The 17,528-nt window shown below is 31.8% G+C and overlaps 2 protein-coding genes across 6 annotated transcripts; one reads left to right on the top strand and one right to left on the bottom strand.

Moving 5' to 3' along the window:
* Positions 1-1,009: 1,009 nt before the first annotated feature.
* On the top strand, positions 1,010-2,899 carry LOC105773302 (glyoxylase I 4). 2 transcript variants are annotated; one of them, XM_012595064.2, is made up of 5 exons: positions 1,010-1,185; positions 1,516-1,678; positions 2,120-2,203; positions 2,303-2,506; positions 2,589-2,738. In XM_012595064.2, exons 1-5 carry the CDS (start codon positions 1,138-1,140, stop codon positions 2,606-2,608), a joined length of 519 nt encoding a protein of 172 aa, XP_012450518.1. In that variant the 5' UTR covers positions 1,010-1,137; the 3' UTR covers positions 2,609-2,738. The 2 variants fall into 2 exon arrangements, with proteins under 2 accessions (XP_012450518.1, XP_012450515.1); XM_012595061.2 differs by having other exon boundaries at positions 1,017-1,185; positions 2,659-2,899.
* Positions 2,805-6,596, bottom strand: LOC105773301 (U-box domain-containing protein 34). Of its 4 annotated transcripts, none has more exons than XM_052632407.1 (9): positions 6,346-6,596; positions 6,086-6,207; positions 5,844-5,959; positions 5,515-5,636; positions 5,231-5,433; positions 5,013-5,102; positions 4,478-4,906; positions 3,422-4,171; positions 2,805-3,323 (listed from the first exon to the last, which is right to left on the bottom strand). In XM_052632407.1, the coding sequence occupies exons 1-9, from the start codon at positions 6,527-6,529 to the stop codon at positions 3,129-3,131; spliced, it is 2,211 nt and encodes a 736-aa protein (XP_052488367.1). In that variant the 5' UTR covers positions 6,530-6,596; the 3' UTR covers positions 2,805-3,128. The 4 variants fall into 4 exon arrangements, with proteins under 4 accessions (XP_052488367.1, XP_052488370.1, XP_052488369.1 ...); XM_052632410.1 differs by having other exon boundaries at positions 6,086-6,204; positions 6,346-6,494; XM_052632409.1 differs by having other exon boundaries at positions 6,086-6,256; positions 6,346-6,492.
* Between the last annotated feature and the right edge of the window lie 10,932 nt (positions 6,597-17,528).

Here is a 17,528-nt window from a genome sequence, read left to right as displayed (position 1 = left end):
TTGCATATATTGTTGCTGCACTTTAAATTTATTTTTGAGAATTCGGATTCTATGATGAATCTATGTGCTCTTTCGTAAAAAATAAGACTTGTATCTTTTTTAAATGATTTTTTTATGAAAATGGCCATATATACCAAAAGCAACAAACAATCTCAATTGTTTTTTTTTAAAATTTAGATCCAATAGATTTTATGTAAAAGGGAGAAGGAAAACATGAATTTGATTTTTCTAGTGGTACAGTAGTGGCATTAATTTAGTTTTTATACAGTTCAATACGTTTAGATTCATATTTTTTTGCATTGAAAATAATTCCGCGATACAAATTATGTTACTAAAGATTGCATTAATTTAAATTTCAATAACTTAAATGTTTATTCTTTTTTCAAGAAAATGTGGAAGAAGAAGAAGAAGAAGAAAGTTGATTGTATATTCATAATTGGGAAAATGGGAAAGTGTTGAATTGTTGTATACTAGATTGATGGGAACATCCTTGTACTACCTACCATGTCTGCCATGTTTCAAGCATGAAATCAAGAGGATTATTATATCACTTTTATTAATTATTCAATTCAACAAATAGAGAGTAGCAAAATGAAAAACACATGCACAAATACAGTGATTATTAATGGTGAATTATGACTTTGGATTCCTAGACGTTTTCAACCAACAAGCCACTTTGACTCCACTCCACCACATGGATAGTCATAGAAGCCAACACTCATTCTCATTTTCATTTTCTTATATCTCACTACTAAATTAAATATCTCTACCTTTGATTTTTATACTTACTTTCTTTATTATTTTAAGTTAAACAAGCCAGGGACTAAATTTTAAATATATGAATAGTAAAAGGACTGAAAGGAGAATTCGACTATTGCTTTCCTTGTCTCATCTTTTGGGTTCTTTTTGTTTTGGTCAGATGCCCAATGATTAACTATATTTACACAATTCACTTGAATTGTTTTGTTTATTGCAGAATTACCCCAATTCTCAACTAGTGGTGGTGACTTCTGTTCATTTGTGAAGAAACCTGAGCCACGGATAAATGAATGGTTTAAGCTTGCAGAGGGTTCAAAACAAGTTAAACAATTAAGGAAACACGAGAACGGATTAACAGAAAAAGATTGACGCTTAGCGATGGCCTCTCTTCTCAGTCTCTCTGCAGCAATTTCTCTTCGACACAAGGTAACTTCATTAGCTGCCAAAAAGATTCTATCATTACATTAAAACTTTTAATTTCGGTAAATGATTTGAAGGTGATTAAGATTTGACTGAGAAGTATGCTGATGAGCTGATTTTATTTTATTTTTACTAAATAAATCTCTGGTTTCTTGAAAACTGGGATTTATTATTCGACCGAAATATGAAAAACTTGGTCCTAGGGTTAGGAGAGCTGCAATTCGAATTCTAGAGTAGACTCTTTGATTACACAGATTGAGACAAAGCTTGAATTCGATGGTTTTTTTTGAATACCCTTGTTCTTCAATTTCTTTTTCTTTTTCTTTTGGTTTCCAGTTGAATCGTTCAAGTGCCGTATCTGCAAATACACCCTCCAAAATTTGTCATACTTTTCCTGGAAATGGAAGATGTCAAAGGTTAAGTTTCAAGACCAAAGCTGCGGGTTCAGTTGAAGGACATGTACTTGACAAAGAATCAGCTAGTATCAGTGACAAGATAGGTAGCTGCTTGCTGTCTCATTAGATATCTGATTTCAGGGAAAACAATCTTGGAAGCCATGGTTTCTCTTAAGCTATTCAGAGCTGAAATATGGAGAATGAAACTGGCATCAGTTCTAACCCTGTTATAGTTCATCTGGCTTTTGAAGCATCTTTGAGTTTTTTTATTTATTTAAAATCATCAAAGGAAATTAACATGTCATCTGTATTTCATTCCTAATTTGTTTATAACACAAGATGAATGCAAAATCTCTCTTTTTGGGTCATTTTGATGAGAATTGAATCCAAAACGCAGTTGCCTTGGTGCCGTAGTTCACAGTTTGCCACATTACGGTGGACTTTACAAGCAAAATAAAGTGTATATTATATTTGTTGCTTTCTCCTACATTTGATGCTTCTTCAATTTTGGATGGAATTACATTTAAGTATTGTCATTGATGTAGATTATGGAGTTGTTGGTATTCACCATGTTGGAATTCTATGTGAAAACCTTGAAAGATCGCTTGAATTTTATCAGAATATTTTAGGTATGCAATCTCTTTTCTAAACTCATATTATAGATATTGATTTATTTTTGCAAGAAAGAAAGAGAGAAACTGAGCATCTGCTTCTAAATGTTAAATTAGGTCTTGAAATAAATGAGGCTAGGCCACATGATAAGCTTCCATACAGAGGTGCTTGGTTGTGGGTGGGTTCTGAGATGATACATTTGATGGAACTTCCAAATCCAGACCCCTTAATCGGAAGACCTGAACATGGAGGCCGAGACCGTCATGCTTGTATTTCAATTCAAGATGTATCTAAGCTGCAAGCAATCCTTGACAAAGCCGGTAAAATCCTTTTTTCCTTATTCCAGGGTCATCCATGTCAAGCAATATCTCATTGTTTGCTAATAATTTGCCTTGATGGCAGATTCTCATGCAATTCTGTAGGTTATAAACAGAAAGAGGATATCTTAGTGCAATATTGTTCCAAATTGCAGGTATTCCCTACACACTTAGCCGATCCGGGAGGCCAGCAATATTTACACGAGATCCAGATGCAAATGCACTAGAGTTCACACAAGTTTGACGCCTGTGATGTTTTAGCATTCAAAGCCTGGATTTCTTCATAGATAATACTCCAGGATACAAAATATGTATATGATAATTTATAATGCTAAGTATTCACATTTTGAATTATATTCTAAAGATAGCTTAATAAATGGAAAAGTCTTTATACAAGAGTGTCTTCTTTTCCATTTAAGAAAAAAAAAATGTCTTCTTTCATGCATACTCTGTGCTGTGCAAAAATCACATGTTATGTGCAAATCTAGTTGTTGTATACATAAGCCCGTGCCCACATTTTTCCAATTTGATTTCTTTGGTTGGGGGGAATGAGATGGATGCTTCTTTTTCATCATGAAACAATGTCTAGTAACTTCCAAGAAAAGGAACTGCCACCTGCTTAATATTACGTAGTAGATAATGTCACCCGTGACTTCCAGTCATGTATGGCAGAGCGTAATGTGTGATTAGGAGTCAATACGGAATGCTGAAGCTGACGCTTTGTAACCGGCGATACGTTGTGTTTCCCAAGCCATGCCATTATTGCTCTATGCTCATAAGTAAAACCATCAGCAGCAATGTGAGGGTCATCCATCACTTCCTGTGTCACCAAAAAGAAAAAGAACAGAAAAATCATTGAGAATGAACTATACAAGATCGTGCTTAAGCCATGCATCGGTTCTGCTAACAGTTTTTGACCTGAAAGATCGGACAGAAGTAGTAGCTTGGAGCATATACATTGCTCTTTCCCAACTTTAAACTAGCATCTGCAACACCAACCAGTCTTTTGAGAATTGGCAGAACCTCTGTGTCAAGATCAGGTCTGTCCCTGCATCTAAGCTTTGAACATTTTAATGCTATTCGAGCTAATTCTTCTGTTTCAGCTAGTGGCCAATCCGTAATTGACTTGTCTAGAATGTCAGCTAAGCAGCAATTTTTAATGGCATTTTCAACTGCCAGTAGAAGTCCATTTGGATGCCGAGCTGTCAGTAACTGGAGTGTTGTAAGTCCAAGAGCATATAGATCTGATTTTGGTCTGACGGTGCCGGTTCTCTGATACTCGGGGTCCATGTAGAAGAGAGTACCAGCAAGAATAGAGTCTTTGTACATGGTGATATTGTCAGGCACAACATCTGAAATAAGCTTAGCGAGCCCAACATCCCCAATTTTGCTAACATAGTTTCTATCTAACAGTATATTACCCGGTTTTAAATCTCTATGAACAATAGGATCTGGCTTTGAGTTGTGTAAAAACGCAAGTCCAGAAGCTACTTCAAAAACTATGCGGAACCGAATAAACCAAGGAAGAGGAGGTTTTCCACTTTTCTGGAGAATATGTTCCTCCAGGCTACCATTTTCCAAGTATTCATAAACCAAGCAACCATTCTCTGGACAAGCTCCAAGAAGCAAAACAATATGTGGATGGTGTAGCTGGCTTAGAACTTCAATCTGCAACAAATTTCGGGGAGAAATTGTTATGTCATAATTGCAGTGATACATTGAGCTACCTGTGGAGCATTTCTCCAAAAGCTTCATCGAAAATAGAAACTAACCATAACCCTTAATACACAAAATGGAGACTTAGCATAAAAATTCATGAACTTTATGGGTAACGATATTATGGTTGCAAAAAGAACATCCAGGCATAGAGGTCAGAGCAGGAGCAATCTTTTTCAAAAAGATTATGGTTGACAGAAAAACATATCAGTTGGTTAACGCGACTGCAGCTATAAAGTATAAGCTGCAGAAACTTACCTCCCTTAGAAATTCCTCTTTCCTGTCTAATGCATCGGATTGAAGAACCTTAACAGCTACAGGAGTGCGATGAAGACTACATTTATAGACTTTCCCGTATCCTCCTTGACCAATCACATTACTAACGGAGAAGAAATCTGTTGCCACTTCGATTTCATCCCTAGTGTATTTTCTGTACCTTCTGTCACAGCAGAAGAGTGCATCGACAAATTTCTGCTTTTCCAAGGATTCTTTATGAGCATTCAGTTCAGCCATCTGCCTTCGATTAGCTTCTCTAGAAAGCAAGTGTTTTGCCTCTTCAACATCCTTCATTGCTTGCAAAAGTTTTACTTTCTCTTCTGCAGCAATTTTTCTGAATGCTTCTTCTCTTTCCTGAGCAGCATTCACTCTACTTGCTTCCTCTAGGCATTCTGAAGAAAGTAATCGGACCTGCAAATTAAAGTATAAATGGCTATGCAGAACCTTTTTTATAAGAATGTAGAATTTGTTGCAAGAGCATCGATAAGTGAACATTATCAAGTGCTTGTTTCGTCACCTTGTTCTGGGTGTCAACAAGCTCTTCACAAGCTTCTTTGTACATGGCAACAGTATTTTGTAATTGTAGACGCAGCTGTTCCACTTCAGCCTGCAGATTCAACCACATGTATAAAAAATCATCCGGATGGCACATGAAACTGGAGGAATACCAAAATTACAAGCATTTGCTAAAGATCCCCTAGATGAAAACTCTGTGTAGAACCCAAGAAAACTCACCTTTTCACTCTGTGTAGAACCCAATGAATGACAGTGACTAATAGAACTAGCATTTGTTAAAGATCCCCTAGATGAAAATGCATGTAAATATGGGTAGTTAAGCTCAAATGATGATGCTGTCCCAAAGGAGTTTTGCGCTGTAGATTCTGCAGAAGCATTAATAGGACCATATATATGTTTCTTAAAGCCACTGGAACTGGTCCCTGTGAGATTGCGGAAGACAGAAACAAGACTGTCAGTAAACTGACTAAGAAAGCTGCAACGTAGACACAAATATTTCTTACCGCTAGTCCATAGGGGATTAGCTTGTTTTGTGATGATTCTTTGTCTATAAACAACCCGAATATCACAAGTATCTGGAGCACACTTGAGGACAGAATTAGGTACCCCAGGACCCTTCAACTTCCTATAGTTCACATTGCTGAAGATTACTCCATAGCCATGAAAAAGCTAATATGCATCTGAAAACTAGCTAATCAATATTTCCTATCCAAAAGCTTTGCATTCAACTCATATAGCAAAACTTGCAAATAAATAGATGCCATTAAGCTCAGTACATACATTCACATAGATTTCAGGTTTTACCAGCAAACAAACAGCTGCATAAGCATACCTTGTTATATAATTGGAACTATAAGAACCCAATACCAGAGTCTGAATCCCAAACTCAGAAATGTATCTTAGAAGCCCAATTGCAGGATAGTCATCCTCCAGCACCACTGTTTCCACCTACCCAAAAACGAATCAAATTTTATTAAAGAAACTTAGATGAGAAAAAATGTATCCGATTTAAACCTCATTTGCAAGATTAGTTTGAAAAGAATTTTTAAATTTACAATAGAAGCCAAAACTCACCTTGCTTGTTTTGAATAAGTTCAAGAATGGTATAAAGACTTGCTCAAACTTAAGTTTCACTTCTTGAACATACATTGCGACCACATTTTCATCCATTTCTGTGATAGGTATTTGATCTCCTGCTGTAGTAATCATCTCCAACACAATTTAACGCAGCAAAAGCTATAAACACTTTTTTCAGCATAGTCATTCATTGTCAAAATTTCTTTTATCATTTTTAAAATTTAATATATTTGATCAAACTTGTAATCAATACTTACATGGTGTTGGGATAGAGGTGACTGCTGGCATCACGTGGACCAAAACAAAACGATCCGCTTTCAAATTCTCCACGACCCATCGAACCGCACGTCTGCTACCGCTTCCACTCTTGACGGCAATCGCAACGGTAGTTAGCTTTGTCGGAGACCCACCAGTGTTGGCACTGCCAACGCTCATCTCCATCGTTTCCTTTTTTGAAACCCTGTTGAAGGTAGCGTTGACGACAGGATGTTTTGACTTGTTTTAACTATTAGTAGACTATATGGGCTATAAATATCAAACTTAACTTTACACTTGCCAATTTGGGCTTCAATGGGAACCCAACTCTGTGAATATCCATAAATCAAGTTTGATTAAATTTATTTTTATTGGAATTTTGTAACCTACCTTATTCAACTTCAAACTCCACTTAATATGCATCAGAAATCATTATTTGGTGTCCTTCATCTACAATTAATTCATTCATTAATGTTTTTAAGCCAAAGACCCAAGCATCTTATATTTATAGTTGAGGTGGTGCTGTCTTGCTTAGCTGATTTCTTGTGTTTTCTGTTTTGCTCTACTTTGTTAACTGCATTGATGGTGTTTTTCTGTTGTCCTGTTGCTGACAGTGTTGTGCTGTAGGTCCACTGCTTCAGTTGTTTTTCCTTTCTAACAAAATAAATTTGATGGCTGAGCAATATATATACTATATAGTTACATATGCTGCAAGAAAAGAATGTTGAAATTATTAAGAAAACTTAAGAAGAAATTAATGAACAACAAGTTCATGATGCACTTAAAAGCAAGTATAGGGGCAGAGAGAGAGAGAGGTCCGTGGCAGAAGAGAGGAAGCACATAAGGTTTCAAGCATGACCCTCTCATGCAAGAAAAGAGCCCTGTGTGCTCCCTCTCTTCTGTCACCTTCCTGCTCTAAAACTTACCAACATGACAAGCTCTAGCTACCTACCTACCTTACCTTGTTCCATCCATCGAAACGACCACGTGATTGCTAGCCTGAGCTTCATCCCTGAACTAAAGCTGTAAATTTAGTATTACAGGAGCTGAGAATCTTTGTTACTTTGAAGAAATGGTGAGAGGTTGTAGGGCTTTTATAGAAGGTGAAAAACTGGGAATTGGTGGTGATCTACCAGATGACATCACATATATGAGATCATACACACCAGGTTTAAACCTCTCATAATAAACGATTAGTATTAATCGGGCCGATGCTCCCCCTACATTTGTTTTTATTATTTTATTATTTAATAAAATTTCGTCATCATAACAACAATAATGTTCACCATTCATAAATCGATCTTACGTATATGAAATATGAATGGCTAAATCTTTCACAAAAATGATACTAATGGCAAAATCCCATTCATTGGAGGCTCCTGCTTGTTTAATCTATAAAAGTATTTGTTAGAGGCAAGGTGATTTTCATAGTTGCTCCTTTGGCTGAAACAGTGGTTATATCTTCCGGCACAGTTTTATTGTCTTACTTGTCTATTTTCAAAGTTGACAAATTTTCAAAGTTGTCTTACTTGTCTTACGTGTAAAGCCCATAAGTTGAAGACCAACTGAGTTGAAATTGAATGCTTCTGCAGTTTCTTCGGCTCAAGGTAGATTACTTATTAAACAAGGAAAGTTACTTTCCATGTGTTGAAGACATTGGATTAAATCAAAACTGTTATGAAAGTAGTATATTATGCTAATTTTTAGCCTTCTTTATAGAGAACAAGGATTGAAATAAAAATTTTGCAAAATTTTGGGGTGACGTCGCAACGTAGAGGGTTTCACGTCGCGACATCACTCACTGACTTCACTGAATTGAATAATCGTTGCGACATAGTTCTCCAGTTGTTGTGACATGCTCCCTGTCTCCAAAACATTTCCACTTTTCAACATTTTTCACTTAAATCACTGTCCAGAAATTAAAATTTAACCAATCCAATTCATTTCACATCAAGTCCACATAATATAACATGTTATTTGATCAAAGATAACAATGTCTATAAAATTAACATAATTATTGAAGTTTTGTAAATAAGTCCTTTAGAGGACTTACTCTTATAAAAAATATTTTACTCTTTTTACATATCATAACTATTGCTAACATATACCAATCAATTTATCATTTAAGACTTTCTTAATTCATTATATAATAATCACTCACTTAGTACCTCAACAATACATTTGAACTTCTCTTATGTATTAGCGAATCCATCATTTGCAACAATTTCTTATTATTATAACTCTTCCATTATTTATCCTCCTCCTCTCCATTCCTCATCCTTTATGTACATGTAATTATACAATAATTTATGTCTTTTAGTATTGTATGCCTATATGCATCATTAATTTCAATTTTACTATTTACATAATTTTAGCAAAACTGTCCACTTGAGTAGCAATCACTAAATTATTTATTTTGGTCTAAAATGTTCCAAATTAAGATCCGCTTGTTGTTTTTGAATCTAGACTCAATTAAATTTTTACAATAAATTTTTGAGAATTTCCTCTTATGCCAATAAATACAAGAAATTGTTTTATTTTCCCTTATTCTCGCTGCTAGGCAACTTTGACCATTCTTTACTAAAAATAATTATCTTTCAAGATAGGACTCATATAATGTTTCTGTTTGTTTCCTTAAAAGTAGACTCATCAATATTTTAAGCATATAAATTTCATCTTCTAAACATTTTGTAAAATTTGAAACAATTTTTCAAAGTCAAAATAGGGAACCCTAAATCATTCGATATTGTCTTTAAAAAATTCATATATCTCATGATCTACTATTCATTTACTTACATTGTTTCTTTTATAATAAATTAGACTCAATAAGATTTAATTCCATATTTAATTTAACCTCTAAATCGATCTCTACAATATTTTGGTGAATTTTCAAAGTTGAACTACTGCTGCTATCTAAAACTGCTTTTAATAAAAATTTTACTTATTATCACTCATATAAACAGTTAACACTTATTTCATTTATCAAACTCTTAGATTATTATACAAGATCATTTGATTGTACATAACTTTATACTTTTGATTATTATTCTATTTAGTCCCTTAAAGCTTACGTGTAAACTTAATTACATTTTCACTTTTCATACTATAATTCATATCACTTTCTTTTCATTGTTTACAATATTTTCATTACTTCTTCTTCATTCTCACTTAATGAACGCATTAAAACATAATAAGTACCTATACTAGAAATAAATTTCTTATGTTTTTAATACCGTAGTCATTTCTAATTATTTTGCAATCTAGTCCTTAACATTACAAAAACTCAAGAATTATTATAATTGTTCTTCTAACTTCACTTTTCGCTCAATTTCACTATCACATAAAACTTTAATAAAATAATTCATTATTATTTCTTACTTCACATGTCTAATTTTATGCACCTCACTTCAATTATTTTTAATTTTAAGTTTCTCAAAGTTTACAATTTAGTCATTAGCATCATGAAAATTCACTATTTACCACAATTTCACTTTGATATCACTTTGTAATTAATTCACTAATACCTAACACATCATTTAAACTCTTTATCTTAATACTTTATAAAAATATTAAACTTTTGTCCACTTTAGATTTGAGTCCTTTTACTATTATTTCAACATATCAAATCAGTTCATTACATAATATTAGTTTATTCATAATTAATTCAACTATTTAGCATAATCTATACTTGATTAAAATTAAATATAGTAAAATTCTTGAAGTACTTATCTTGTCTCTTTAATCTCTTCACTTTTTCCACAACTTTCTCCACTTCCACTTCCAATTTCTTTCTTTCAAGATGATATTCTAACTCTCTCGTATCTCTATTTCACTCCTCCTTTTGGGTGGCAAGGGAAATTTTCAAGGACTTTGAGAGAAAATGTGAGATTTCATGGTAAGGGACCAAATTATAAAGAAATAAAAATCCCCTTTCATGCATATATAAGTGGCGTTGGAAGCGTGAAGACTTTTCTTCATATTTCCATACAAATATCTTATTTAATTTATCAATTAAATAATAAAATATTTTATAAAATAATAAAATATTCAACTAATCATAATTTAACACTTTTCTTTCTTAATTATTACACCATTAAATTATCTAATATGAGTAATGACCATTTTATCCTTCATGTTTCTTCAAAATTCAGTCATTGAGTCATTATTCACTTTTGGTAAAAGTTACAATTTAGTCTTTCATATTTCTTCACTTATTCAATTTAGTCTCTACACATCAATTTCATGTCATAAGAAATTTGGGCTATTTTCTCTTTTGGTCCTTCAATTTTCTCCTGTTTATACTTCATTCCCCAAAATTTAAAATAATTATACTTGAACTTCAAAACTTTTTACATCTTTACGATTCAATCTTTACTTTAATTTAGTATACTACAACATACTTTTCAATTTAACTTTCTTTGATACTCCCCAACCTTCTCTTTTATTACTTTCATTTCCTTATTTTACTTTATTGAGAAATCAATTGTACACTATCTCGATTTATAACTGCTTTTAAAATATGGTTTGATAGAGCATAATTTGTTCAAGTTAGGAACATGTATATGTGCATTATTTTTGTAAGCAATTAAGAGAGTCTCTTGAGTTGCAAAACTATGGTTTTGAGGGGGAAGCTTAGTGGGAGAGTGATATAGTCTTTGCATAATGGTGAGGTCGCTAAATTGGTGAGCGTTAGACCAGTATTAGGACTTATATCATTGGTTGTACTGTGAGAATATAACACCCCATACTCGGTCCAGTCGCTAGGCCCAAGTTACAAGATGTTACTACAGTAATTCAGAACTGGAAACATTAAAAAAATCATGCAACATTCACTAGTAACTCAATTGTAATCATAGGATGTGTTTTAAATAGAAATTAAGACTAAATCGAGCTTACGAAAGCTCTATAGGTGACTTAGGCATGAATTAGGACAATATTGTAAAGTTTTAAAAACTTGGACTTCATGTTGCGATAAGCCCTTCTCCACGCCGTGACGATGTTGGACAGTGAGTCACGTCATGATGTCGGACCACTTGATGTCGGGACGTCACAAACTATCATTTGACGTTGCGATGAAGGAAAATTCACTTCTAGACGAGAACCTTGTTTTTGGTAAATTTTGGCCATTTGGTACATAATTTGTGCCAAGCCACACCAAATAATCAAATGGTACAATTTTGAACATTCAAACCTGCACAAAAATAACTCTAACACATACCAACACATTCATTTAACCAACCACAAAACAATTCAAGTTATTTCACATGAAAAGGACATTTTACTAAACAAAACAAACAAAGTAATCTTCACAACTTGTAATCCTAATCAAAACATACCAATTCCACTCCAAAAAATACATATTTCAACCTAAAAAGTAACTAACCAATGTGCCACAACGACACCATTACATCAATAAAGAGATCATATAACATTACAAGTCATTCAACTAAATTGGTACCATTCATCCAATTCAAGTGTGCAATTTAACATTTGATACTATCACATGTTTATACCAATTCATTCATTCCATTAATCACAATGCACATATCAATACTCATCTATTTCCATATCCACCAACTAGACATTAAACCATTTACAAGCACAAACACTTATCAAGACTTGTAAACATACCATATAATGTTCAAAAACAAGTATTATATGTATATCAAAACCACCATTATCATCCAAAATAACACTTATGCATATCAAGCCTATATACATGCTACAAAATCGAGTTTTGAATGATATAAAAGTCTATCAAGACTAAAGCTGGATAGTGTGATCTACGGAATGATCCAATCGTCGAGTTCAATATTAGCTACAAAAAATGGATAACGATATAGAGTAAGCATTATATATGCTTAGTAAGTTCATAGGTTCAAAACAATGCAACTTACCTTAATTCCCATAATAACATAACAAAATAATTAACTAAGCAATTTTCCTTGTTACCACAATTCATATCAATAGGTGAGTTCATCACACTCAAGTCATATAACATTCCATTTTATACAATTCATATCAACAGGATAACCTTTAACGACCCGAAAGTCAGTAGTGCTGGAAAGTGTGGTTTTGGGACCCCGTTTTCGTAAGCTAGACTCATAAATATTTTTAATAAATATTTACAAAGTTATTTTAGTAGCGAATTGAATTTCAGATAGGTAATTTTGTCTAATTAGTGATTAATTTAAGTATAATGATTAAACCACATTAGTATAAATGTGTGAATTATTATTTAATTATAAGGTAAATTATAAATAAGGGACCTAAAAACTAATATACCTTTATTTTTAATTGAAATGGACGGTCAAGGTATTATAATATATATATGTTATAAATGTTATATTAGTGTTAATATATGATAAATAATATAATATTATAAAAAAATAAAAAATGAATAAATATTAGATAGTGGATAGAAAGAGAAATCATTTCTCTTTTTATTTCCTTCAATTTCGAAGCAAAGAAAGGGTGGAGAAAGACGAATGACCATAGGGGTTTAAGGTTTCAAGCTTCAATAGGTTAGTCAATTTAGTCCAATTTATTGTAATTTTTATGTTTTCGGAATCTCGGTATCTCGAACTAGCCGACCCATGTCCTATTTTTTGGTACTGTCAAAGATTTTAGATGTTACCATTATTGAGTAGTTAAAGCTTTAGGGATTAAATTGATAGATTTTAATGTTATAAGTGAAAAAGGACTAAATTGTGAAGTTAATTATTGATTTTGCACAATAGGGATTAAATTGCTAAAAATTGGGAATTTAGGGGTAGAAATTAGAATTAAGAAATTAAATTTGGCTTAGAGTATTGTTATTAATAATAAAATTTAAGGTTAAATATGGAAAGTTAGGCTAGTCCCGATTTTAGGGACTAAATTGAATAAATTGTAAAAGTTGTATAAATTAGTAATTTAATGAGAAATTGTTTGTGCATTGATTATATGTATGATTTATTTATTTCCATAGATAACATCGACCTAAATTCCTTGAAAAAGAAGGGAAAAGACAAGGTTATCGATGAATAGCTCAGAGTTTACGGTTTGTGTTTCTATAATCCGAACTCTTTGTAACTTGCTACATTTTGAACTGCTTATGCATGGTAAGAATACGAGGTGAGTTGATAGTGGAAATAAAATGGTTTGGAATAGTTATTTTGATTAGTATATTTGGATTAAAAATGAAAATGTATAAATAGTGTGTTTATATAATTGTGAAATTGAGTATATATGTGATGATTTGTTATTGTCATATATTGTTTGAATGTGTTTATGATTAGCGTAAGGATGAGTTGAGATAATTTTTGATAAAGATACTTTAAATGGAAACCTTATTAACAGTTTGGGCTAAGTCGGATATAGATGGCATGCCATAGGATATGAAGAGTTCAAGTTTACTTCGACTACGAGTTGATGAGGCACTGGGTGCCAAATTACTTCAGTTTAACTGATGAGACACTGGGTGTCAACTCATTATAGTGCTGGGCCCAACTATTTGCTTCGAATTTATCCAATGAGGCACTGGGTGCCAAACTGATGTATTGGTTGGATCTGTGCATCCGTCCGAATCTAAGTCGTGTTAATAGGGAAAATAAATGGTAAATTTGAATTACTGAATTGATATGGAAAATGTTATTGAAGTGAAAATGCTATTGAAATAGCAAGTGATATGAAATGAAGTGTGTCTTAGAAATCGAATGGGAAATGGATATGTATGAGTTGAGTTTGCCATGTAATAGTATTTGTAATATGCTTAAAGTAAAATAATGTTTGTATGAATTTGTATATTGAACTGATATTAATATCACTTTATTTAGTTTTAGTTTGAGCATGTAAATGTATTTATATTTTTACTTTAATGTTCGAATTATAGAAATATCACTGAGTTATTTAACGCACGGTTTTATTTTTTGTGCGCAAGTTAGGTACTATTCGGTTCACTCATCAACTTAGCATCCAGCGATAGTCCCGAACTCGAGTGTTAGTGATGTTTTTGTTTTGATTTTTAGCATGTACCTAGGAAGTCTTTTGAGTCTCTAAATCTCGTTTTGTATTTAATGGTCATTTTGTAACGTGGTTGGAAATATATAAAAGTTATGTGTTCATATATGTAGTAGAAATATAGTAGATATGTTATGTGTATATTTTGAACAATGATTTTATGTGATACAAGTTTAGATAGTATAAAATTAGACAAGTTACTGGTATATGTGATTATGATTAATATTGAACATGTCTTGGTGAACTATCCTTTGGATATTTGATAAAAGTCTCATTGTGGCATTTGAAATATGGTAAGTTAGAGATATGCATTGTGTTTGAATATGTGAATTTGAATGCTATTATTTGGTGTGAAATGTGAAATTTATTTGAATGTTGAATTCTGGTGTCAATGAGGGCACATTGGATATACATTAAGTGTTTGAATAAGTGATATTATTGTTTTTGATTGATAGGTAAAAAGTTGAAGGCGTCCAACTTTTGACCGGATTTACGCTCCTACAATATAATAGTAAAATATTATTTAATTGAAAGTTATACATATTTGACAAGATTAAAAATTAAAATACCTCCGCCTCACTACACATGCAAAACTTTTCAATCTTACTGTGTGAGTGAATTTCTGTCATCACTTTTTTTCCAACTGCTCACGATCCTACGTTATGAAATTTTTAGTACGTAAATAGTAAATACTATAAACCAAAATAATTACAAGAGTTTGGAAGTACGTCATACCGTGATTTCTTCGATTGCCAAAATCTAACCGCTTCTTCCCATTGGTACCTCAAAGATACCCATGGGACATTTTACAATTTCTCTTCGAGGGTTGTTTTTGTCTTATAATAATCTTTCTTTAAAGTACTTTTATGGTCTCTCCATCTTTTTCCTAATGCCTTCTTTACATAAGTATCCGGGACCTCTAAAGCAAACCTCGCCTACAAAAAACACAAGTTAAGAAAGTAAATATAAATGAAACTTAAACCTAAGTATTACAGATGACATTAACGTTTTGTTACCTTAATATTATCGAGGGCTTGATTTTTGTTACTATCGGACATTTTATGCCATGACTCGTAGTTAATAGGCAACATATTAGCATTTCGTGCTAAAATGCCCAAGTATCCTGCTAAAAGTCGAGCTTCTGATCCAACAAGCTGACCAAAACTGTTTTGTCCAACTTTGACACGCTCGACTGGATCTAACTAGTATAACTCTCTAAGTAGTGTACGTCCTCGACCTCTGCGCGTCCCACCATTTTCAGCTGAAAAATGGTATATTATAATATAAGAATTTGAAAAATAAATCAATTATAAGTCAACACGCATGTAAATTAAATGTAAAATTACTTTGAACTTCTGTAGGATCCTCAAGTGTATTCGGAACATTCGAAGATCCAATAGTCATCATTGTTCACTATTTGTTTCTGCCGAGTTTGGAGCATTTTGAACAATGCTTACATCTCGCATTTTTCTTCTAGGCATTTTATTTGCAATACACATAAAATAGTTGAAAAGTTAGTAACTAATTACAACAATAACAACACATATAAAGTAGTTGAAATAAAACAACACATATAAAATAGTTGAAAAGTTATGTATTATGTACGTTATTAGTTATTGTATTTAATTTGTAAGTTATGGAATGATATATTTTAAAATTATTAAGTTATGTAAATTATGTAAGTTGTTCAGTTATAACTATAAATGAGTTATGTAAGTTATGATATGATATATATTTATGTATTAGGTAAATTATGTAAGTTATGTTTTATATAAGTTATGTAAGTTATGTATTATGTAAGCTATGTAACTTATTTAAGTTACGTAAGTTGTGTATTATGTTAGTTATGTACTATGTAAGTTATGTGTATTATGTATTATGTATGTTATGTATAATATTAATTAAGTTGTGTATTATGTATTATGTATGTTATGTATAATATTAATTAAGTTGTGTATTATGTATTTAAGTTGTGTATTATGTAAGTTATGTAAGTTATGTATTTAAGTGTATGTTATGTAACTTGTGTATAATGTTAGTTATCAAAGTTATGTACTATGTAAGTTATTTAAGTTATGTAAGTTGTGTATTATGTAAGTTATTCATTATTATGTAAGTTATGCAAGTTTATATATAAGTTTATAGATAAGTTATGTAAGTATATCACTTTTATGTATATTATTTATAATTATTTTTAAAATTATAAAATTTATTACTAATAAAATTGAAAGGTAGGTTATATATCCATACCATATATGGGGTGATAGATTAAAAATAGGTTTTAATATTTTAAAATAACATTTACAATTATTTTTAAAATTATAAAATTTATTGACAATAAAATTAAAATATAAGTTATATATCCATACCATATATAAAATTTTAAATATATATATAACTTTTAAGTAATGTAATATATTTAAGTAATGTAAATTATAAATTTTAGTAAGTAATATATTTAAGTAATGTAACATATTTTAGTCAAGAATGTAAGTAATGTAATATATGCTTAAAAATATATATTTCGTAAGTAAAGTAAGTAATGTAATATATACTTAAGAATATATATTTAAGTAATGTAAGTAAAGTAAACCGAGTTATGTAATATATTTCGGTAAGTAATGTAAGTAATGTAATATATGCTTAAGAATATTGCGTTTTTTGCATTAATGTAGCAAACCATATTCAAAGTCAACAAAAACAAAAAAAAGAAGAAGCGAGATAATAAAAAGAAACATGTCGGAATATGCATTCTTCGATTAAAACTTAATTAATTGAAAAACTCCAAATCCACCCAATAGATACCTTTAAACATCTACAAATCTAGAATCCCAATAGATGCCTACTTTTTTTTGCTTCCCTAATGGAGCCTTATTCCACAAAGTCCAGGGAGCACACTAAACATCCGGGATAATTTATAATCACATTTGTTCTATCATTGCATGTTCAAATGAATCAAAGCAAACAACACTTGCACTAGGATGTAAAGTAGCCGTAACCAAAGCACAGAATTTGGCAATAAATTAATGATAGAAGATTTTGCTGCCCTGAAAACAAGAGGGCGCTAGTATTTTCTATTTTGGATTAGTTCCACTTCAATAAAATAGCATGTCTAAAAGGTCTATTGAGTTAGAATGAAAAAAAGGACACCAGATGCAGGCATGAAGTTGAAATTGTTACAGTT

Source organism: Gossypium raimondii, chromosome 6 (assembly GCF_025698545.1).
Source record: "Gossypium raimondii isolate GPD5lz chromosome 6, ASM2569854v1, whole genome shotgun sequence".
Classification (NCBI taxonomy): Eukaryota; Viridiplantae; Streptophyta; class Magnoliopsida; order Malvales; family Malvaceae; genus Gossypium; species Gossypium raimondii.
Note: the sequence above shows the minus strand (reverse complement) of the source record. Positions and strands in the feature narration are given on the sequence as shown.

Bases quoted from the DNA above. Each gene is read 5' to 3' on its own strand.
- LOC105773302 (XM_012595061.2), top strand. From the start codon at position 1,138: ATGGCCTCTCTTCTCAGTCTCTCTGCAGCAATTTCTCTTCGACACAAG. The intron at 1,679-2,119 runs GTAGCTGCTTGC...TCATTGATGTAG, and splicing joins TAGTATCAGTGACAAGATAG to ATTATGGAGTTGTTGGTATT. The intron at 2,204-2,302 runs GTATGCAATCTC...ATGTTAAATTAG, and splicing joins ATTTTATCAGAATATTTTAG to GTCTTGAAATAAATGAGGCT.
- LOC105773301 (XM_052632407.1), bottom strand. From the start codon at position 6,529: ATGGAGATGAGCGTTGGCAGTGCCAACACTGGTGGGTCTCCGACAAAG. The intron at 5,434-5,514 runs GTAAGAAATATT...GCAATCTCACAG, and splicing joins TAATCCCCTATGGACTAGCG to GGACCAGTTCCAGTGGCTTT. The intron at 5,103-5,230 runs GTGAGTTTTCTT...TTGAATCTGCAG, and splicing joins GTTCTACACAGAGTGAAAAG to GCTGAAGTGGAACAGCTGCG.